We start from the raw sequence: 24,040 nt of genomic DNA, 5'->3' as shown, positions 1-24,040 counted from the left end.
TCCTCGAGCCATTTGGCTAAATGAAAATATCACTTTGTACAGGCAGATCCTTAGCCCCATAAGGATCTTTTCTTCCTGTCGAGGGCTCTGAAGTTCTCTTTCATCACTATGCTTTTCCCTCCTTGGTGACAACCCCGAGGCTGGCGTGGTCGCGGCGCCCATGTGGATGGGGACCGCGGGCCGGGGGAGGTGGATGAGCCGCCTGGTTCTCAGCCGGTGCGGGGCCAGGCTGGGCTGACACGAAGGCCTTCCACGCAGCCCGGCGCGCCCACTCCTAATGCCACGTCTCCTGCTCCCCTCCGAGGGAGTGGAGGGGGCCTCTCGGTAGGAGGAGGGCACGGTGGAGGTGAGCGGCGAGGGCGCCCAGGTGCCTCCTGGCAGCCCCAGCTGGGGGCCAGCAATTAGGAAGGAGGACCCGCCCGCGCTGACGCTCATTTACCCAATTGTGCTTTGTGGGATATTCAACCCAAGGAATGTGGCGTCCCTGGCCGAGCGTAAGAGGAAGCCCAAGTTCTCCAAGGAGGAGCTGGACATTCTGGTCACGGAGGTGACCCACCACGAGGCGGTTCTCTTTGGGAGGGAGACCATGCGGCTGTCCCATGCCGACAGGGACAAGATTTGGGAAGGCATAGCTCGGAAAGTCACCTCCGCCAGCCAGGTCCCCCGCTCCGTCAAGGACATTAAGCACAGATGGGACGACATGAAGCGGAGGACCAAGGACAAGCTGGCCTTCATGCAGCAGTCCCTGTCAGGCCCCGGGGCCGGCGGCCAGGCCCCCATCGTGCTCACTGCCCACGAGAGGGCCATCGAGTCCACGCTGCTCACGGCCCGTGCTGGGCACAGCTTCCCCAGGGCGGAACTGGATGGCACCGACAGCCCCTCGACCAGCTGTGAGTACCGCGTCGCGCGCCCGCTCCCTGGCCGGGTCCCTTCCCTCCCCTCCTCTCTGTCTCATCCCTTTCTGCCTCGCCCGGTCGGTCCGTCCGTCCCTCCTTTCCCCGCATCTGTCTCTTCTCCACTGCTTTCCAATCATTCATTCTAGAACATTTCCTGACTGCGGGGCCAGGGTTTCTGCTGGATGCTGGGAAGACAGAGTTGCCTCTCAAACCTCCCAGCCCTGGCCTGGGGGCTTCCTGGACTTGTGGGAATAGACAAACCTCAGTTAGACCATTGCCCAAGAAAAGAGCTGGAGTGAAGGAATGAAGGACGAGCGTGGGGGTCCTGAGGGCAGGGCCACCTCACAGACAGGCGCCCGCCGTGGTCACTCGGGTCCGGCTCTCACCCGGGCTCTGGGCTGGGCTTATGCGCTGCTGTCGCCCTCCCCGAACTCATGCTAGTTTTGAACAAGGTGCCCCATGTTATCATTCTGCATTTGGGCCTGCAAGTGATGTAGCCCTGAGAGCAAGGAGGGGTGCCAGGACCGCCCCCCCCCCACCGGGGCAGGGGCGGGGGTGCAGGGAAGGGCTCCAGAGGAGGGACAGTGGAGCTGAGACGGGAAAGGAAGAGTTAACGAGGCCTTGGTGGTGTGGGGCGCAGGGGAGGGGAGGGGAGAGCCGCACAGGCACAGGCTCGAGATGAGAACGGCATGTACACGGGCCCGGCATCAGGAAGGCGGGCCCGGCATCAGGAAGGCGCTGGCACGTTCCAGGAACAGAGAGCAGCCAGGGAAGCCCAGGGAAGCCGGCGAGGGGGAGGGGGCGTGGCAGGAAGCCGGCCAAGTCTTCAGGGCCCCGGCCACGGAGAGCTCAGTCCTTTGTCTATTCCTGACTTTCCTTTCGGTGACTTTCTGCGCCCCCTCCTGTGCCGTGCTCCATCCCCCTCCATCCTACCTTTGTGCCCACCCTAAGACTCAGATCCCGCTCTCTGTCCTTCTTGGATCCCTCCCGTTCATACCACCCCCCGACCCCCGCACCCCTCTTTCCCCCTCAGCTGTTTCCCTCTTGCCCCTCTGCATCCTGTGTGGCAGGAAGGACTTGGAAGCCAGGGGGCTGGGGGGCTGCATCTGGCGTAGCTGGCCAAGACTGGCATCTTTGGGGGGGTGTCTGTGGTTCCAGTTGGGGTTCCCCAAGAGGGGAGGCCGGGGAGGCCCTTCTGTGCTGGGTTGCACCCACTTCAGTTCTGCTTCTGCACACACCCGCCCCCCACCCCCAGCCCACGGTTCCAGCTGGAGGCCGGCTGGCCTATGAGAGTCGAGCAGGCAAGCCCAGCCCACGGGAACTGTGGGTTCACAGACTCGGCCTCCCCTTCCCAGGCCCCTGTGGTTGGGATCTTGCTAATTTCCTGTTTGGCTAGGGCTCCTGACAGGTGGCCCATCGCAGTCAGATTCTCAGGACTGGGAGGAACGGGGAAACCATCTAGTTCGACTTCTTCCTTATCCAGATGAGGCCGTTTAAGCTCCAGAGACAGAGGTGGCCCCAGAGCTCCATTCAGAATCAGGACTCAAATCCGATCGCCAGCCACCTGTGAATCAGTGTTGTTGCGTTCCATGATGGTTCCACCCAATTATGAGAAAAAGAAGGGGCCTGGGCACCCATTGCAGTCAGTTCCTTAAATCCTGCCCTGCTTCCCCTCCATCTCCCTGAGACTGAAGGTAATGATGAGGTCACCAGATGTGCCCTGGGCTGGCAGGGACCCGGGACCCCTCACCGCAGGCTCAACAGCCCTCGCCTGTCTCAGTGGGACCCTGGAAGGAAGGAGCAGCTTCACCGCAGCCCAGCCCCACTCCTTCCAGCCCCTCCCGCCAGAGCAGGTGTTTAGATCCCTGGGGTCACCTGGCGCCAGGTCCTCTTAAGCATGCCGATCCAAGTGAGACCTGGGGCCCTCGGGAGGCTGTGGCCATAGGCCAGCAGAATGTGTCCTCCCCTCCCCTCCCTGAAGGTGGATCTGAATTTAGCCCCACAGATGCAGGCAGAGCGGTTTGGGTCAGCCTTAGATTTTTATTCCTGCCCGGGGAATCTCCCCTTAATCTTGATCTTGAGGGCCAAGACCATCGTGTGCAGAGGCTGGGCCTCTCCCTGGGGTGGGCTGCAGGTTGCTGCCTGATGGTGTCCATGGCTGTCAGGTGGTCCCAGGTGGACAGCAGAGTGTCTGCTCAGGCAGCCTGCCTTTGGGGGGTGATGGGGGAACCCAGGCTGGTTGCAGAGATGGTAGTTCTGCTCCTCAACTGTGGGCTTGTCCTTTCCGGAGTTTCTCCGTCCCTTTGCATCCCCCTGTGGCTACTTAAAGTTGCAGATTCCAGTAAGACCACAAGGTGGCCCCAAGCAACTCAGAAACAGCCTCGTAGAGCCTGGAACTGAGTGACCAGGAGCATCCTGGCTCTTTTTTGGCAAGTGCCTCTCGTTCAGCTTTGCAAAGTGCTTCTTGTCTGTTCTCGTGTATGGTTCTTAACAGCCCTGCTCGGTGTGCAGGCGGGTAGGTAGGTGGGCAGAGCAGCTAGTATCTCTGCAGAGAGAGGATGTGAGCACTGGACTGACATGGGATTGGGCTCAACCACTAGAACATCACTGATCTGTGAAAGGAAGGGGACCCGGACACAGCTAACTCCCCTCCCCCCAGGGATGCCTGGATTTTGGGAGCAGGTATTTCTCCACGGGTGGATGGGGAGCAGGCGTGTGCTGAATTAGGCTGAGAGGTGGCAGGGTAGGGGGATGCTAGAGTCATTTGGGGGCGCCCAAGCCCAGGGCTACCCCCTTTCTCCTTGTTGTAATCATTGCTCTTCTTTGTTTTTGTCCTCCAAGATGATGAAGACGAGGAGGCCCCCGGGCCCTCAAGGCAACCTCTGCGGATGTCCCTGCAGCGGTCCCCGGAAGAAGAGGCCCACCTTGCCAGGCCCACGCTGCTCCGCTCATCTTCTTCCTCAGACCAGTCGGAGACAGTGGGCCCCAAGCCAGAGACCCTGCCCAGGCCCTCGCCCCAGGCCCAAGCTGCCTGCAGGACCCCTCGGCTGCACCCCAACCCACCCAGTGTGGGCCTTGACTGGCAGCTCCTTCACATCCACGCCCAGCAAACTGAGGTGTTCCAGCAGTTCTGCCAGGAGCTGGTGACCGTGCACCGGGACATGGCGAACAGCATGCACGCCATCGGCCAGGCCATGGCCGAGCTGACCAGCCGTGTCGGCCAGATGTGCCAGACCCTGACAGAGATCCGGGATGGGGTTCAAACATCTCAGCGGGGGCCAGACGGGGCAGCCCCCACGGGCTCTACCTTCCAGGATGAGGGCCCACCTGCGGAGCCCCCACCAGCCCCCCCAGATCCAGCCCCTGCACGGACTACCAGGTCTCGGAAGAGAAAGCACAATTTCTAACCCGGCCAGTCTGCACTAGGAGGAAGAGAGATGGAGAAGATTGTCTGGCCTTGACATAGGGGCCAATCTCTGTGTCCAGGACCTTTGTAGGATTTTGGGGGGAGCTGTCACCTCCCCCACCGAGCACAGGTCGACTGCCCTGTGCTTCTGAGAGCATGTGCTCAGCCCTGCTCCCTCATCTTCGGCAAATGCTCAAGATGCAGGAAAAGCTACATGCTTGATGCTTGCTTGGCCTAGAGGGTCAGCCTCCTCTTGGTCTACACCCCTGGCAGCAGGCCTTGCAGGAAAGGGAGGAACAAGAGTGGGGGGCATCCGAGTGGACTCCTGCTTTCCATCCTCAGGGCTGCTGCGTCAGCCTCCCAGACCCTGATGCTGCTGCTTTTGAAGGGGGCAAGGCCTGAGGATGCACGGGTAGGGCTCAGCCCTTCCTGGAGAGACCTGCCCTCCCTCCCCTAGGGCTCTATGCCCTGGGGGGTGGGGGGAAGGGTGCCCTCGCCTCGGCCTTCCGCTTGCCCTCGTGCGTGTGCTCTGCTGCTGTGCTTGCCTTTCGTGGAGTGGGGAGAAGCATAGGTGCTGTTGGAGGAAGAAGACCACCTTGCATTCCAGTCCTTTTGCTTTTCCCTCCCCGCACTTGCAGATGTGCGATCTCAGGGGGTTCTCAGGACAGCTGGAGAGGCTACCAAGGCAGGGGTTATCATCATTGCCACCATCACCTGCATTTCAAGTAACACAGCAGTTAGTGGGGGCAAGAGGGAGAGGCAGAACTGGAAGCGGAGACTGTGGGTTTTTCAGCCCCCTAAGAGAAACCAGATCTGGAGTTGGGAGGAATGTGGCTCCTTGTCTGCCCTGCCTCAGCTCCCCTGGGTGTGCGTGGAGGGCAATGGCAGTGTTTAGGAGGTAAGACCACCCACCCCACCCGGGCACTGAGGCTGGTAGCCAGTGGCTGGGGAGAGGCAGGGCCCATGTCTGGGGATCCAGCAGGAGACCCCTCCTCTAGCTTGTAAAGGAACCCAGAGCCCAGCAGGACTCCTGTATGGGTCCAGGTTCCAGCATGCCTCGCCTCTGCTTGCTTGGGCTGCATACGCATCAGCTACACACATCTCTAGCTGCAGTTTTGTTTTGGAGTGTGGGAGACAACCAGGTTCTGGAAGTGTTGGCAGGTGAGGGAGTGGCAGATGCAAGCTGAGCTCTGACTTGGGAGCAGCTCATTGACCTCTTTGCTCCCTGACCTGAAGCTGACCCTGGCACAAACTCCTCCCCAGCCCTCCAGGCCTTCCAGTTATAGTGGGAGCTAGGAGGCCTTCTTGGTTTGCTGCTTCTGAACCCAGACCCAGCTTTGTCTCAAGTAGGTAAATGAGGGCCACTGTGAGGTTCCTGTGTTCTTGGCTCCATCTCCCCCTCTGTGGTTCTTTGGGGGTTCCTGCCTCCCCATACCCAATAGTCCCCTGTCTGACAGCCCGATGGCTTGATTGCTTGGCATTGCCTGCCCTCCGATGCTGGAATCAAAGATTGCCTTCCCCAGTATTTTTGTTAAGATGGCAATAAAAAGAAATTGATCTCACACTTGGAACACACCCAGTCTCCAGGATTTTTCTTTGGTGTGTCTTCTCTTTCTTCGCTTCCTGTGAAAACCTCAAGGCCGCCCAAAGCAGGGGTTAGATGCCCGAGGAAAAGTGTTGGCAAGAGGGACTCAAGTGCCCCTGGTGTGCCCGATTCCACGAGCTGCCAGATGCCCTAGTCAGCGCCTCGTTTGCCCTTCGAGGAAAGAAAAGGACCTTCTGGGCTGGGGGAGACAGAGCAGCCCACAGAAAACCAGCCATATTTGCGTTCTCTGCACGTCAAAAGTGAGATGTTGAATGAATTTTAACTTTTAATCCCTAAAAATGAGTTAGGAGTCTTAGGGAAAAAAATCATTTCTGACAGGAGACCCCAGAGGGTCAGGAATTTGCCAGTGTACCCCGGTCCACTCTGAGGCATGAGCTTTTCTTGGACACTGACCTCTGAGCTGGGGTTCTGTGTCACAGTGAGGCCCTGCCCCCAGGCTGAGGTTTATCAGTGACAGAAGGAATCAGCTTTCGCTGGTCCCAGGGGCCTCTCCATGGGGAGGAGGGGGCATCCTCACCTGTGCACTGTCCTCCCTTATCCTGGGTCACAGACGGGGCTTCTCCCAGGCAGGAAATTCCCATCTCACCAGGGATCCATTCCTTTTCTGGAAGATTCTACCTTGCCTTTGACTTGGGGTCCAAGTCATTCTCTGCAGTTCTTGGCTAAAAAGCACGGCCTTGGAAATCAAGATTTTTCCAATTTCCAGGTGACGCAAAGACGCTGTGAGACCGTCCCGTGGTCCCCCACGGTTCTGTGCTAAGCAATGACCGGCCTCCCTCTGGGCCTGGAGAGGCAAGGGGTCCTTTTAGAAGCAAAGGGGGCAGAGAGCTGGAGACTTGTGAACTTCAAATGGAAAAGACTTTATTTTCTTTTTCTTGGCTTCAGTGGGAATTTGGGGCTGGCGTGTCAAAACAGGAAGGCAAAACCAGGGCCGGTAGATGCCAAAGAAAGAGCAGCCAATTTCACCTTAGGCTAGGGAAGTCCCTTCTAGGAGTGCCAAGGATGGCGAGGTGGCGTCTGGTCAGAGGTCAGGGGACCATGGATCAGGTAGACCCATGACCCACAGACCCTCCCAGCTGGGGACCTGAATGCACAGCCCGGCCTCTTTCTGGTCAGTCTCCCCATTTCTGCCTCTGTGACTGGGACAACGTCCTTTCCATTGGAGACATCCCCACTGGGGAGGAGAGTCTGCGCCTGTGTTCTCCCACAAAATGGATGTCCGTGGCTATTTTCTCTCTTGAGACTGATAGTCATTTCCTGACCCAGCTGGAGAATATGGTGCTCTTGATAAGACACAGTGGGTGAGGTGTGAGAAATGTCTTAGTGCTTATCTGTTCAGTACCCAAAGTCAGCAAGGACTTAGGAATAAAAACAACCCATTATCATCCTGAAAGGTTCCATGCAGAACCCCCCACCATCACCACTACCACCCACCCTTGATGGCTTCCAAGGCCCCAGCTCCGTGGGGCTGACAGAAGTGCTATCAAATGAATGCTGGCATTTGTCAGCAGCCTGTGCTGAGCATTTTCCATCCCCTTCCACTTCCATTGGGCCTTCCTTCCAAGACTTGGACACCCAGCAAGTAGATTTCACTCCTGGAAGTTTCCTGTCCCGGGAGTGCTCTGGCTAACTGCAGCCATGTCACGAGACAGGCGTGGGTCTGCGGCAAGGGTCGTGTGGGCACAGGAGGATTCTGGAATTGGGGCAAGCCTTTGTGTGTGACTGCAAAATACTTAGGGGGAGACCTAATTCAAGGTAATTGGTGTTGGGATGTAACTGACTCCATTTAGTACTACCTCAGAAGTGATGTAGCATAAACATCAGGGGGATGGGGTTTCTCTTTTCCTCTCTCCTTAGGATTCCCCAAGATTCACCGTGTATGTCATATTTCAAATGTCAAGTTTCAAAACGCCAAGTATCACAGATGCTGAACCAAAGTCTGATCTGTCTTTGGAGCTATTTTGTGATTGACACAAAGATTGGGTGTTCTCATCCTAAACATTGATTCTTCTTGGTTAGGAAGACACCAGGAAGCAGGAGGGAAAATGGACTTGGATCTTACTAAACCTTTTGACATTCTCTAGAAGTCGCTCTTTTGAATCAATCCCTGATAGTGGTTACAAATTCCTCATCTGTCTTTTTCCCTTAAAGTTGAGTGCCAGGGGAAATAATTCTAGCATTTAGAGTTTGATGGCTATTTAGAAACTGAAAGAAAAGAAGACCGTTCTTTCCTGTGTGTGCTCTGTGATTCAAGTGACTTTGCGAGAAAAAAGGATGAATGAATGGTTTGCCTCCTGTATCTGGGAGATGGGAAGCTTGAGTCTACCTCAGTTTTATTCTGTACTCACCCCAAGGTTGATTCATTGTGGATGTCATGTTCCAGATTCGTTAAATTGGGAGATGGAACAGATTTTGCACATTTTTTAAAAGATTTATTTATGTGTGGAAGTACTGGGGTATAGGCCAGAGGTGTGGGATTGGCGGGGGTGAGAGGTTCACCAGAGACAGAGTGGGGAGCAGAACAGGTGGATTGACTGAAATATGCTGCTGAGGGGAGCAGCGGGCACGGGAGGAAAGGTCTGCTGTGCCATGTGGGTCAGCTCCCTGGCCAGATAAAACTCAGCCGTAGTGGTGAAAGAGCTGAGACTAAACCCCTACGCCACGGGGGAGACCTAGATTTTGCACATTCTGAAGAAATGGCAGGTGTGGGGAAAGGCAGCCTATAGCGGTGGCAAGTTGAGACTGGGAAACATTCATTCATTTGACAAGGCTTCTCTGGACTGAGGGGGGCCTCTTTTCCTCTCTCCTAAGATTTTTGGTTAACCATGGCTGAGTGTCATAGAAATCACAGAATTGTCTTTACAACCCAAGGAGATGGACACTCGTGTGGGATGTTGACCACAGATGATTGAGGCAAGAAGCAAGTTCTGGGGCTGTAAGAGCCATAAATATTGCGAACCCACACCCCCACGGCGGAGCTCATGACTTGCTTCTCTCAAAGGGGCCAAGCGGCCAAGATAGTGACTGCTCTCCAGTCCTTATTCTTCCTCACCCAGGAATCTCTGCTACATCCTATTGCCACAATGGCTTGGCCCCGGCCCCCCTTGTAAAATGACAACCTCCTTTGCAGCTGAATAGAGCCGAGTCCTCAGGGGACTATCTAGACTAGAAGGGCCAGGATATATGCGGGGGCTGCTCTCCTGGGGTGTGACTGTGTGGGTTTGCCATGCTGCTGGCCACCTTGTCTGCCACACGCCAGCCCAGGCCCGGATTGGCATTGGAAAGCCTTTTTTTAAGGGGTGGAAGTGGAGGTAACAATAATTGCTTAATTTACTTTGCAATTACAGAGTAAATCCACCTATAAAGGATAATCACTGTTAAAACGGTGGTGTATTTCCTGCAAGTCATTGATGGAGGCTTGTTCTTAAAGAATCATGGGAGCCGCACTTAAATAGCTCTCGGTCCCATTGTTCTCTCGCTGCCTTGTGTCACGACCATTTCTCCATGTCATGAAAGATGCCTTGAAAACATTTCGCCATAGGTGGCTATCATTCCATGGTTTATTAAATCATGTCTCCAGCATTAGACATTTAGATGTTTTTGCTCTTGCACAAGTTTGCCAATGATACAGCCAACTTTACGTAGTTGGTCTACAGCTCACTGTTGGTTTTTTAAAAATTTCTTAAAAATTGTGGTAAAATACACTTAGCATAAAAGTTACCATTTTAACCATCTTAAGTTAAAGGCACTTGATTAACTGCATTGACACTAGTGAACCACCACCACCATCCACCCCCGAACACTGTCATCTTCCCCAACTGAAACAGGACCCCCACCCCCCTCCATCCTCACCTCTGTGAATCTGACTGTGCGTGCCTCTTGCAAGGGGAGTCCTCCTGTGTTTGTCACGTGACTGGCTTATTGCCCCAGCGTGTGTCTTCAAGGTTCGTTCATGCCATGGTGTGTCAGAATTCTGCTCCTTTCTAAGGCTCAGTGGTGTTCTGTTTGTGTGTGTTGTGCTCACACTTCTGTGTATCCGTCCATCCCTCGGTGGGCACTCGGTTGCTTCCACCTTTTGAGGATTGTGTGTCGTTTGGCTGTGCACATGGGCATACAAAGTGTCTTTTGAGTCCTTATTGCCAATTTGTTCCCAAAGGGTCGCCAGGGTTTTGGCCACCATTAGTGTGGGAGGCCCTTATCTCACCACCTTTATCAATGTGGATATTGTCGTTTCCCACCCCCCGCGCCCCCCCCCCCAAAAAAAATCTGTGCCAGTGAGACAATGTGCTATGTTGTGTTTCCTATTAGGGTGTGGAATATATTTTTTTAAAGATTTATTTATTTATTTATTTATACATGCACTGGGTACAGTCAGAAGCGCGGGAGGGTGAGAGAATTCACCAGAGCCAGAGCAGGGAGCAGAGCAGGCAGAAGGACCGAAGTACACTGCTGAGGGGAGCAGCGGGCGGCAGGAGAGGTCTGCGCGCCATGTGGGACCCTCCTCCGGTGGCCGGGGAGCAGCTGGGGATCAAACCGGCGCTGCAGAGGCTGCGGGCAGCTTCGCAACCCAGTGCTCAACCGCTGCGCCACCGGGGAGGCCCAGGGTGTGGAATGTTTTTCACTTCATTATCTGTGTGGGCTTTTGCTGTGAGTGATTGTTTCCCTGGGCTGCTCCAAGTGCAATTCTTTGGGCTATACCAGTTGGACAGATTTTGTTTTCTTTCCTGACGTTTGAGACAAATCATAATACAGGGGAAAGAATTTCTTTTTGACTGTGAATCTTCATGAAGCTTATTAGCACAGACCCCTCGAGCTCCAAATCATTTCCTCTTGCCCTTTGACCTACCTGTGCACCTCCACTTTTCTGCAGATGGTGCATCATCTCATGTTTTGGAGGTGAGTGGGTAGTGGGCTAGTTGTTGAAAGTGGTTCAGGGAGGATGGTAAGCGTTATAGATTCTGAGGTTTGCAGGTCTTTAAAGGTTACCTGAGCACTGCTGAATGTTTGGCATGCCCGCTTAGGAGCCATGCGTTCTAGTGGGGAAGGCATAGACCTCATAGCTCCTTAAATTGATTCAAAGACCCCCACCCTTACCACCATCAGAGACCTGCGGTTTCTGGGGACCCCTGTGGTTAAAAGTTACGGGAGGGTAGATGAGATGATCTTTCAGTTTTTTAATCAACTTTATAGCTGGTGTTGAATTTGATACCTACCCTGTCCTGGAAGGCAGGCAGGGAAGATGTCATTTCTAGTCTCAGAAAACAGAGATTCTTAGAGCTTCAGAGACTTGCTCAAGGTCACACAACACAGTGACTGAGGACAAGGGGCTGGACCCTTTCCTTGACGGGGAACTGCTTTGTAGACGTTGGCCTGGTGCGCTTCTCACCACCCGCATGTGCCCAGCACCCTGTCTGGCACTAAGGAGTGGCCTGTGCATCTCACGTTTCCCCCTCGCCCCCTAGGTACGTGGTCATCTCCCGGGAAGAAAGGGAACAGAACCTGCTGGCGTTCCAGCACAGCGAGCGCATCTACTTCCGGGCATGCCGGGACATCCGGCCTGGGGAGCGGCTGCGGGTCTGGTACAGCGAGGACTATATGAAGCGCCTGCACAGCATGTCCCAGGAAACCATCCACCGCAACCTGGCCAGAGGTGAGTGCCCACACTCCCAGGGAGGGCCATGCCCACCACCCAGCCCCTTGGGAGGGCAGACATGCCTTTCTAGGAGCTTCCTAAGAAAACCCATGGGAATTAGAGCACACCAGCAACAGGGAGCCCCAGAGGGACACCAGAGGCCACACAGTCTAGGTCTGAACTGCAGGCCTGGGCTGGGTTATGACCACCTCAGGGGGTTGCCCTCCCCATGAAGTGGTTTCCGAAACCCTCATTCCAGGCCATTCAGAGTGCTGGGGAGAGAGGCAAGCTCCCAAGGCTCAGCACATAAGCTTCAGCATCAGTCCTCTTTCTCTCTGCCCCCAAGAAAGCAGCAATCATGGATGACATTTCAGTACTTCTATGTGCTAAGCAGGTGTCCCTTGGTGCCCAAGTAGTTGTCACAACAGTAGCACCTACCCCTTAAGTGAGGTGAAAATAGATGAGTAATTCACAGAGCAAGCGCAGGACAAAGACTGCCATGGCCGTTGTGGGCCCTGGTTGTAACGTTAATACTGGTGATCCCATGTGGATTACTGTCCCCATCTGACACACGTGGAAACTGAGCATCAGATAAACACAGTGAGTTTGCCAGCTCACATGGCTGGGAAGGACAGAGCTAGATTTGAACGTACATCTGTCTGGCCCCAGGGTCTAAGCTCTCTCTAAGCTACAATGGTTACAGCCCCCAGACAATACTGGTCTCTTCTCTGCTTCGTGCCGGTATCATTCTTGCTAGTCCTAATGATATGATGTGAAAGAATCATTTCTGTTAGGAGAAGGTTGGGGGGAGGCGAGAAGGTGACCTGGGGGGTGGCTGTGCATGCAGGCTCAGCCATTTGAAAGTGATTCAGATTACTCCCAGCCCCTAGTCTTTTGCCTCATAACTCCATCCTCAGCCTCACCAGGGCAAACTGGTTAGTCCAGACTCTTCTTTCAGTGGGAACTTCCTTGCATTAAAACCGTATATGGAAAGACCCAGAGTTCATTAGGTCCCAGCAGCCAAAGCTATACCCAGACCCACCAACCTATTTGTTGGAAATAAGTCTACATTTGGAATATGAGTGGAGAAGATGAAGAGAGGCTGGGAGTGACCCGATGAAATTAAACTATGTTTAAAAACAAAACAGAACAAAGCAAATCGTGGACACGGAGTGCACCACTGCTGCCTGACTTGGTAAAAGGTGTCTGGTGATGGGCTGAGAAGTGGGAGGAGACCTAATAGACATGCTCATCTCTTGTCTCTCCAGATTTGGGGGGTTGGCCACATGCTGGTTTCACGTGTTGTCCCTGATAAGCTTTCAATGATTTCCACTTGACTTCTGGAGGTGCTTCATGTAAAAGTATCTGACACATAGTAGGTATTCAATATATCTGTGTTGAATGGATAAAAGAAGAAATGAATGAAGACAGCCCAGAAGCCACCCAAAGAATCATAGCACCAGAAGAAAAGCAAAGCAAGAGAAGTCGTGTGTGAGGACACGTGTGTGAATTCTTCTGGACAGAAAGTCCCTTCCCCCCCCCCAGTCTTCTCCAAAGCACCACGAGCTGCATCACCCTTAGAGAGCCCCGAGACCTAAGGGGAATGCTCAGAGAGGGAGTGAGCTTTCGGGAATGGTTCCAAGGAGGCGTGGCAGACAGACTTGAAAGGATTGACGCCAAGAGGTGTGAAGATGCAGGAGGAAGGAAAGTCTGCTCCTGGCCAGGCTGAGCAGCAGGAAACAGGAAGGAAACTGACAGCTACCATGGGTGAAGCCAGAATGGTGGGCGGACTTGATCCCAAAGCCCTTGGGGGCAGTCCTGGAGCTCAGTGGCCTTCAGAGGTGTATCTCTGTAGCCTGTAGCTTTGGCAGGCGCTACAAGGTTAGTGGTGTCTTGGATTGGTGTGCCAGCTCTGCTTTGGAAGGGAGACCCCTTTGCTCAGTCACTTTTGGTTTTACATGGAAGGAGGTTTCTTTGTAGTTGGAGTCTGGAGCCCTGATGACGAAGCATGAATTATTAGTCCCTAATTAGGTAGGGGCCTCAGTTGAAGCTCAGGACTGCTTCCTGAAGAGGATATAAATGATTCCTTTGTGGTTACCTTTTAGGAACAGGACACATCTAATGCATGCATTCAGATCCTTTACGTTATTTGTTCTACTTTGAGTCATTGATGTACTTTGTGGTATTTCCCCCATATTTTATGAAGGCTTTGGAACCAATTTCATCATGATACTGAGTTCTTTTGGGGCCTGTAGATTTTTGTGGAAACCTTGAATCCAAAGAGGTCTCATGCTGGTCCTAGGAAATTTGAGTGACCTTGTCTAAGCAGAGAGGCATGAGGAATCCCTGGCGACATGTGACCTTGACTTTCCAACTTCCTTCACTGTGAGCTGCTTCTTCGGTCTTTGAGAAAATGAAAGGGCGGCTCTTGATTTTGAGAAATTCTGAACAGCCGATATGATCTGTCAAAGAACATGTTGCATTTTTGTTAAAAGTTCTCTGCATCTCCACCATCTCTGCCCCCACCTACTACAAATACACAGGCTGCAGGGAGTCACCTGAGTCCCATGAGCCCGGAAGATAGGTTGTTGCTTAAACATTCATCTGAGGACAGAAGAGGGGCATCTTGTATAGGGCATCTGCCCTTTGCACTGTTACCTGTAGGAAGCCTGGAGTGATCCACAGGCCAGGGCCAGCACCCTGTGCCAGCTGTGCGAAGCCAGGCTTAGTCACAGTGTGCAACATCTGGATCACACATGGACATAACTTGGCCTTCACCCAGAGGCTGCTCACAAACGCAGCCTTCAGAAGTCCGATCACAACATACATCCAGGTCAAGTCATTGTACACAGTCACATCTCCCTGGCCCCCACCCCTGAGCTCAGAAGATTCTTTGAGACTTTTGAGCTCCACAGCCTGCTATCATGAACTTCTGAGGGTCCCTCTTAGCTTCTGTACCCCCAAGACAACATCCACACTTCTGTAGCAGTTTATCAGACTGTGTCGATGGTTTTTAAGACTCAGGCAAAATGATTTATTGTGGGGGATCTCACCAAGGCCTCTGAAGTCACTTATGATAGAAAAAAAAATTTAAGTCCTCTGAATGGCCAGGTAAGGAAGCAGCTCTGTGTGGACATTGCTTTGGGTCTGCGTGGTGTCTGCTGTGTAGCTTGTTGGGGGTCGCCATCTTGGCGTCGCCAGCACTGTAGGTACCCATCTTCCCTGTTCTGGCCTTGGTTGTCAGTGAGATTCAGGTCATGCATCCGCACACGCTCCCAGTCTCCAAAAAACCGGGAGCAAGGACAGTCGCTGTGGGATGGACTTCGTTCGGATGGGCTTCTCCAGAGAGTCCGTGTCTCCCGTGTACCTTTTACCAAGTCGAAGCAGCCATCTTCTCACTGCTCGGCCCGCAGGGGAAGCCGGGGGTGGGGAGTCCACACTCGCTTCGCTCTGTTTGATGGGTGGGGCGCCTTCTTCTCGGGTCAAAGGATGGCATGTCCCTTTCAAAGAACTTGCAACCACCCTTCCCTATAGCCTCTCTCAACCTCTAAACATAGAGTTTATTTCCATAAGGCTCCATTGAAATGGTCTCTTTAAAAAAGAGTTCTTCCCTCTCTGCCCAGTTCTATGACTCTAGACCCCCGTGACAGAGCGATCCACGGCCAGACCCAGAGGGATGTGTTGAGCGACTTCCTAGCAGGAGGACTGCTGTGTTTTCTGTTGGTGTCTCCACTTTGGGGCGTTTCCCCACTTCCTCACACCCTGGTTTTCCTTCCTAGGAGAGAAGAGGTTGCAGAGGGAGAAGTGTGAGCAGGCTCTGGATAACCCAGAAGACCTGAGGGGTCCCATTCAGCTCCCCGTGTTGAGACAGGGCAAAAGTCCCTACAAGCGTGGCTTTGATGAGGGGGACGTGCACCCCCAGGCAAAGAAGAAGAAAATAGACCTCATTTTCAAGGATGTGCTGGAGGCCTCGTTGGAATCGGCCAAGGTAGAAGCCCACCAGCTGGCACTCAGCACCTCCCTGGTCATCAGGAAAGTCCCCAAGTATCAGGACGACGCCTACGGCCGGTGCGCCATGGCCGTGTCTCACGGCGTGCAGAATGTCAGCCGGACCCAGGGGGAAGGGGACTGGAAGATCCCCCAAGGGGCTTCCAAGGAGCCAGGCCCGCTGGAGGATGAGGAAGAGGAGCCTTCATCCTTCAAGGCCGACAGTCCCGCCGAGGCCTCCCTTGCATCGGACCCTCACGAGCTTCCCACCACCTCCTTTTGCCCTAACTGTATTCGCCTAAAGAAGAAGGTCCGAGAACTGCAGGCAGAACTAGACATGCTTAAGTCTGGGAAGTTGCCTGAGCCCCCTGTATTGCCAGCACAGGTACTGGAGCTCCCAGAGTTCTCAGACCCCGCAGGTAAGTTGGTGTGGATGAGATTGTGGTCGGAGGGAAGAGACGCAGCGGGCAGCATGGAGGGTGGCCTGCCCCACACCTTCAGGGAGCTGAGCAGCGTCCTGGGACAGGCCCTCTGCGGCTGGGCCGGGATGCTCACATCTGCTCCTTGTATCCTTGTCAATAAAGGAAGTTCCGCTGCAGGAGGGGTGTGTGCTGTCTTCTTGACCGTTGCCTTTCTCTGGTGGTCCTGGCGGTGTCTTACCCCAAAGCCCAACGTCTAAAATCAGTCTTTCTCTCTCCCCATACCAAACAGGGTGTCTGCAGGGGCTAGCTCTCCCGGTCTTCCGAAACTTGCTGTAGGCACACAGCCTTGTTCTTCTCTTCCCAGATTGCTGTCTCTGCCGCACACATGGTCCTCTCTTCCCCTGCCTGTTTTAGAAGGATGGGGGTCCAGGGTGTTGAGCTGCCTCCCTTTGACCTTGTCTGTTGGCTACCAGCATCTTTTAGAGTTGGTTGACAAGTAGGAAGGCTTTTCAGTCCACATCTGCAGCCGAGTTATTTACATAGCACTTGCTATTTTAACCACTTCCCTTAGCTCAGAATGACGTGTCTGTTATTTAAAGCATGCATCTTAACTAAACTGCATTTTGATCCTGAAGTCACTTGCCCGCATCTGAGGACAGCACACCTCCCTCCCTGAGGTGTCTGTCCTACACTGGTGGCGGGACGCACAAGCCCCATGTCCTCGCTGTGCGATTTGGGAATGTTCAGTGCGCTTTGGTCCTCCACCAGACATGCTCTCCTAGTTGTGCTGTTGGGTTGAAAATTTAAATTCCTCCAGCCCCCACTAACTAGTGCAGGATGAAGACAGGCAGCCTGGAGCATGGCGGCCACCCTGGGTAGTCCACCAGGAGGAGAAGCATGAGTGGATGACCAGAGTGGTGCTAAAGAAATTCTAGGCTGTCACAGGAATCGGCTTCTGTTTCACGTAGTGTGGCACCTGCTCTTGGGGCAGCGTTAACCGCTCAGTTTGGAGAATCCTGTGATTTCTCCACCAGGCGTACATGTGTCTTTCCCATTTGTCTTCCAGCCTCCGAGAGCATGGTCTCCGGCCCTGCCATCATGGAGGACGATGACCAGGAGGTGGACTCGGCGGATGAATCTGTCTCCAACGACATGATGACAGCCACCGACGAGCCCTCCAAGATGTCGTCTGCCACCGGCCGCCGGATCCGGCGCTTTAAGCAGGAGTGGCTGAAGAAGTTCTGGTTCCTGCGGTACTCCCCGACCCTGAACGAGATGTGGTGCCACGTGTGCCGCCAGTACACCGTGCAGTCCTCCCGCACCTCGGCCTTCATCATCGGCTCCAAGCAGTTCAAGATCCACACCATCAAGCTGCACAGCCAGAGTAACCTGCACAAGAAGTGCCTGCAGCTGTACAAGCTCCGCATGCACCCTGAGAAGACGGAGGAGATGTGCCGCAACATGACCCTGCTCTTCAACACCGCCTACCACCTGGCCCTGGAGGGCAGGCCCTACCTGGACTTCCGGCCCCTGGCTGAGCTTCTGAGGAAGTGCGAGCTCAAGGTGGTGGACCAGTACATGAACGAGGGGGACTGCCAGATCCTCATCCACCACATCGCCCGGGCGCTGCGGGAGGACCTGGTGGAGCGCATCCGCCAGTCGCCTTGCCTCAGCATCATCCTCGACGGGCAGAGCGACGACCTGCTGGCCGACACGGTGGCCGTCTATGTCCAGTACACCAGCAGCGACGGCCCCCCAGCCACAGAGTTCCTGTCCCTGCAGGAACTGGGCTTCTCCAGCACCGAGAGCTATCTGCAGGCCCTGGACCGCGCCTTTTCCGCCTTGGGCATCCGACTGCAGGATGAAAAGCCGACCGTGGGCCTGGGCATAGACGGGGCCAACGTCACAGCCAGCCTGCGGGCCAGCATGTTCATGACCATCCGCAAGACGCTGCCCTGGCTGCTGTGCCTGCCTTTCATGGTGCACCGGCCCCACCTGGAGATCCTGGACGCCATCAGCGGGAAGGAGCTCCCGTGCCTGGAGGAGCTGGAGAACAACCTGAAGCAGCTGCTGAGCTTCTACCGCTACTCGCCACGCCTCATGTGCGAACTGCGATCCACGGCGTCCACCCTCTGCGAGGAGACAGAGTTCCTGGGGGACATCCGGGCCGTGAGGTGGATCATCGGCGAACAGAACGTCCTTAACGCCCTCATCAAGGACTACCTGGAGGTGGTGGCCCACCTCAAGGACGTCAGCAGCCAGACCCAGCGGGCGGACGCCTCGGCCATCGCCCTGGCCCTGCTGCAGTTCCTCATGGACTACCAGTCCATCAAGCTCATTTACTTCCTCCTGGACGTGATCGCCGTGCTCTCTCGCCTGGCCTATGTCTTCCAGGGCGAGTACCTCCTGGTGTCCCAGGTGGATGACAAGATCGAGGAAGCCATTCAGGAGATCAGCCGGCTGGCCGATTCCCCGGGGGAGTACCTGCAGGAATTCGAGGAGAATTTCCGAGAGAGCTTCAATGGCATCGCCATGAAGAACCTCAGGGTGGCCGAAGCCAAGTTCCAGTCCATCAGGGAGAAGATATGCCAGAAGACCCAAGTGATCCTGGCTCAGAGGTTCGATTCCCGCAGCCGGATCTTTGTGAAGGCCTGCCAGGTGTTCGACCTGGCCTCCTGGCCCAGAAACAGCGAGGAGCTCATGAGCTACGGCAAAGAGGATATGGTTCAGATCTTTGACCACCTGGAGGCCATCCCCACCTTTTCCCGGGACATCTGCCGGGAAGGGCTGGATCCCAGGGGGAGTCTGTTGATGGAGTGGCGGGAACTCAAGGCTGATTACTATACCAAAAATGGCTTCAAAGACCTGATCGGCCATATTTGCAAGTACAAACAGAGGTTTCCGCTCTTGAACAAGATCATCCAGGTCCTTAAAGTCCTCCCCACGTCCACCGCTTGCTGCGAGAAAGGTCGCAACGCCCTGCAGCGAGTTCGAAAGAACCACCGCTCCCGGCTGACCCTGGAGCAGCTCAGCGACCTGCTGACCATCGCTGTCAACGGACCACCGATCGCCAGCTTCGATGCCAAGCGAGCTCTGGACAGCTGGTTTGAGGAGAAGTCTGGCAACAGCTACACGCTGTCCGCCGAGGTCCTCAGCAGGATGTCGGCGCTGGAGCAAAAGCCGGTGCTGCAGACCGTGGACCATGGGTCAGAGTTTTACCCAGACATCTAGGGAGCCGGCGTTCAGAGTTCACTAAGCTGTTGAATATTTTTTTAATCTATACTCATAAGCTTTGATATATTATATAAATATATATTATATTATATATATATATATATATATAAACCCACACTGAAAAATTTTTAAAAGCCAAGGTGACACGTCCACCAGAAGCTACTGGGAGCTTTCGGAAAGGAATAATGTCGGAAACTGACTCTTGTCTACAAAATTTGGCAGCTGCGCCATATGTGGCAACTCATTTCCACTCACAGAAGCATGTGCTGGGCCACACGTGTTCCCACCTAACAGTCAACCAACAGCATAAGCTAAAATGACGGGTCTCTGTCATCACCTTTAGGTAGCTCTTTTGGTTCATGTTTTCCTTTGGGGGGCTGTGGGGTGGGTTTATGATCTTACCTTTCGTTTCTCGTTTGGTTCTGTGAGGGGGTTTCCAGGCCTCCCTGCTGTTATGTGCGTGTCGGTGCTCTGAGTCCGGTCTCTGATTTCGAGTCCGATCTCTGCTTTCGATGGGGTAGGTCGTGTCTCTTTTTTGTCCTCTCCCACCTGACTTCAGCTTGAAGGCTGTTTCTTCATCTCCTGATGAGGGGGCCTTCACTCAGAAACAAGTGTTGGTCAAACTGTGACACCCACCTCTCCACCTCCATCGCCTCTCCCATCCCCAGGCCACCGATTCCCTCTCTTCAGCCCCGCCGGGTCCTAAAGATATTAACCTGTTATACTGAAGGCAAGATTGCCTTACAACCGAGCTTGAAATCCTGGGGAGGGGAGAGGGGGTGATTTTTTGCATTCCTGTTTTTACATGGTGTGGGATAAAATAATATAATTCCATTCAGATCCAGGGCTGTTGGGGGTATGAAAAGCCGAGAAGTCAGGACCCCAAGAGGGTAGTGATTTTTGGCTAACAATGGAAAGTATATATTCAATTTACATGAATTATTTATACTCTGTCTTTATAATCATAGAATGTGTTGGGGGTATTTTTTTTTTCCTTTAATAATCAAGAAATGCCTGCTATAGTTCAGTGGCAGGAGGTGTCAATGCAAGCCGGGCCCCGGGTGATGCAGACTCCAGCAGAGTCTGCAGAGGCCGTCCTTCTGCAGCGAGGCTGATAAGCCCTACAGCCTGGCGGGAAGGCTGTGGGGAACTGGGAATGGATCTATACCTGTGAACGCTTCCGTTTTTGAACAGGGTAGAGATGTCCTAAAGAAAAGGAATAAACAAGAGATAAGACAGGACTCTCAAGGCATCAGCCTACACACACACACACACACACGCACGCACACACATGTGCACACACACACACAATACCATGATATAAGCTTTAGAAATAGCCACTTGCCTACTCCCTGGGGCAAGCAGTGGTTTAAGCTAGACGAGTCTGATCAATGCTCTTTCGTTCATTTAACTACCAGTATACCTCGCAAGGGAGTTTTAAAAAAAAATGTGCGTGAGCTGTTAAAAACTTCTGTTCATGTGTCCACCTCTGATTTATGCATATTTGATATGCAGAGATCCTATGTCATGGAGGTTGGTCCTATTGGGGGGAGGGAGGGAGTTCTGCATGGTCCGTGGTCAGTTCTTCTGGGGGCCACCCCTCTCAGTTGGTAGGTGGGCAAAGGACTGTGTGATCTGGCCACAGGCAAGGCCCCCGTGTCCCCAACCTGCTTGGCTCAGAGGGTATAAAATGGTGGTGGCCTTCTTCCTCCTTGGTGTCTCTCGTCTCCAAGCCCTTGTGCCACCACTGAAAACCGTAGTGGAATGTCATCAACACTGAACACGCCACTCCCCCTTCCTCATCCTGCCAGTTACCTTCACCCCCCACAGGCCCCTTCCCCCCATGGTCTTGGTGCTAAGAGAATTTTAGAATCATTGCTGCTAGTCAATAGCTTTTCATTATATAAATATATTATATATATATTATATATTATTTTTGAAACTTTGTTTTCGACAGTGATGTAGCATGTTCAAAAACAAAAATCAAAAACAAACAAAAAAAAAAACAAACTGGTTTTCTCCGACTCCCACTGCCAGGCCTCATATGCTGCCTTCTTCAACAAATCAATGCACCCCTGCCTGGTGACACCCGCCCCTCCCCATGCCCAGTTGCACATACCCCCTCCCCCTCCTCTGTGCAAGAAGAGCATTTGCAGGAAGTAGCAAAGGAAGGCCCAGCGCCCTTCCTGAGACTCTGAGCTGCCCAGCCTCTCTGAAGCTATAGCTCCTGGTCACCCACACCCATGGGGCCAGCGTGGAGCTGGGGTCCAGTGGGTGGTGGGATGCTGTTGCAGATCACAGGGCTCCGCCTTCCCCCACAACCCCCGGGCTTTGTCTCCCCTGCATGCGTGCACTGCCTTGTCTGCGGGAGCTTTCTTTGGTCGTTGCAAACTAAGATGGGTCGAGGGCAGAGATGACTGACAAGGTGGGCCTCGGGGAGGCAGAAATAGTCAACTGGGACCCTTTCTTCTAGCCAACAGTTGCCTTATGCCTTCTTTTTCCCTCTGCTTCTCCCCACCCATTTCATTGGGACCCTCTGCTGGGAGTAGTCCCCTAGTCCACTCATTTGAAAACCAGGAAGGGAGAATCTTTAGTGTCTGCCTAAGACCCAGTCAGGGCCGTGCCTGGTGTCCTCTCAGAAGGCCATGGCCAACGTAGCTCAAGTCTTTATCTGGAAGGAAAGAAAGATCCTTTGGGCCAATGCCCTTGTCTACCCTCTCTCCTGAGAAAGCTAGGAGTCGGTGGGGGTCTGGGCTAGGGCTAGCCTGAGCTGCTGCAGGCAGCCTGTGACAACAGGCCTCACACTGGGGCCGAGGGCCTTGAGTTTGGCAAGACATCTTTAAAACTGGGTGCTCATGGCTTCTGCTGAGTGCAGCCGGGTCTGGCCATGTAGGACACTGTGTTGGCCACTCGGCTTGGGACAGGGAGTAAGGAGGGGACAATTTGGGTGACACACCACTGCAAGTTACACAGGGACTTCTCAATCTGGGCGCTCCCAGGAGATTCAGGGCTTCAGCCATGGGAATTCTGCGAGCAGCATCTCCCACTTGGTCTCCTTGAGGACTCAGGGGTCGATGGCACCCTCAGGGTCTAGCCCAGGGAACCACGTGCCCAGCCAGCCTCACCTCCCTTTGACGGGTGGGAAGAACCATGGCCAGGTGGTCCTGGCATCACAGCGACGGTCGCTCAGACAAGACAGCTCCGTGACTCTGCCCCTGACTTAGGAGGCCAGCCACTGGTTTAGCGGGAGACGCCTGTGTCTCTGGGGTTGAGATGTGTGATAATAGCGACTGTCTTCAGCACCTGGAGGACGTGGGACGTGGCATTGGGCCAGTGGCCAGCTTTACCAAGCTGATGCGTGGCAGACCCTGGGAGCCAGATTGGGGTGGAAATGATCTGATTTTCCTCCACAGAGGAAAAAGACCATTGTATCTGTGAAACCCGAGGACACCCGGCCACACCTACAACTCTTGCCAGGTCAGAATCCCTGAGTTGTGCCTGCCCGGCTGAATGGGAGTCCAGGCAGCCAAAACAACACCAGCTTTTTTTTTCTTTTTCGGTTTTTTTTTTTTTTTTTTTTTTTTTTACAACTGCCTGCAACATCCCATAGTCTGGATAGACCCTCACTTTTTCGGAATGAGAACTTCGGAACCCAGGCCCCCTGAAGCTCAGGCGGTGTGTGCCTGGCCCAGGCCCCCGCTCTGTGTTTCTAGGCTGAGCTGTCTTGCCGAACCTGCTCACCTTGACTCGCTCATGTCACCCCTTTAGTTTGGAGGAAGGACCTTGTACTTACTTAGGTGATGTTGAAATGTTTCCATTTGTCTGGAAGTGACGGCGAGAAGGGGCAGACGAGGACAAGCACGTAGAATGCCCCAATGAGGGTGGGAGACTGAAGTAGACGAGAGACTTGGCCCAGCCCGGCTGTGGGCCCGGCCTTGTTCTAGCTGCTCCCCTAGAGCCTGAGGGGGTCCAGGAGGGGGCTTGAGGGTTGAAATGGAACGTCGCTTCTAGATTCCTCCCCTTCCTTTGTCTCCCCCACGTCTCTAGGAATAGCTATTCTGTGTCTAGCTCCAGTTTGGTCTGGTGGTCGGGGTTGATTTCTAGGTAGAACTTGTGCTTTATCTTGGCCCGACACCCCGTTTGGGCAGAAGGCGGCCGTGGTCTCCCCCTGCGCCTTCAAGCAGCAGGCCTCGGGCCCGGCCAGCCGGGACAGCCTAAGTAGGGCCTCCTGGAAGGCAGGCAGCTTGGGGTCGCCCCAGTCCAGGCACAGGGCCCCCTGGGGAAGCAGTGCCGGATGAGGGGTTCTAGGTTGAGTTCCTCCTCGCCTCTCGAGGAGGGGAGAGGATGTCAAAAGACGCACAGGGTCCTCCTGCTGGAGGGAGACCCTTCTCTTGCCCTCTGTTGACAGGGTGCTTTAGCCGAGTAGATGGAGCCCTGATATTTTAAGGAGCCTTTAAGGTGATTTTTGTGTGTGAGCCAGAGGGAGAAAAAGTGCCCTTTCGGGAGGAAAATGGTACGGCCCTCCTCTTCCATCTGGCTCCCCCCGACCCCCATCCCTTCAAGTAGTAGCACCCTGGAAATACCTATGCAATCCGGTCTCCCTAGGAGAGTGCGCGGAGCAAGGGTGTGTGCAGTGTATAATACAGATGCTACAGCATATATTGTATATATGGGCATATACAGTACGTATACACACAGAGTATGAGATTAAATCACGTCTATATATCTATAAATAATATCCTATATATTTATACATTTCTATGTTTTAAATAGATATAAAATAGAGTCTATAGAGAGCTGGGAGAGCAACGGGAAAGTCTGTCGCAGTGATGTGTGAAGAAGGAGGAGGCAGAGCCT

The 24,040-nt window shown here is 53.9% G+C and overlaps 1 protein-coding gene across 2 annotated transcripts in view; it reads left to right on the top strand.

Annotated features, from left to right (window-relative positions):
• Positions 1-19,180, top strand: part of PRDM11 (PR/SET domain 11) — a gene marked incomplete at both ends in the record, with an annotated part of 44,148 nt that extends 24,968 nt beyond the window's left edge. Inside the window, 3 exons of one of the 2 annotated variants that reach the window (XM_084253755.1) lie at positions 11,371-11,558; positions 15,320-15,946; positions 17,016-19,180. In XM_084253755.1, the coding sequence (XP_084109881.1) occupies positions 11,371-11,558; positions 15,320-15,946; positions 17,016-19,180 (2,980 nt within the window). Of the gene's footprint in view, positions 1-471; positions 891-3,737; positions 4,320-11,370; positions 11,559-15,319; positions 15,947-17,015 lie in introns of those variants that run through there. The other variant, XM_084253756.1, reaches the window with a different exon arrangement.
• Between the last annotated feature and the right edge of the window lie 4,860 nt (positions 19,181-24,040).

Source organism: Talpa europaea (genome assembly GCF_964194135.1).
Source record: "Talpa europaea genome assembly, chromosome: 1".
NCBI lineage: Eukaryota > Metazoa > Chordata > Mammalia > Eulipotyphla > Talpidae > Talpa > Talpa europaea.
The sequence above is the reverse complement of the archived record's forward strand: the minus strand, read 5'-3'. Positions and strand labels throughout refer to the sequence as shown.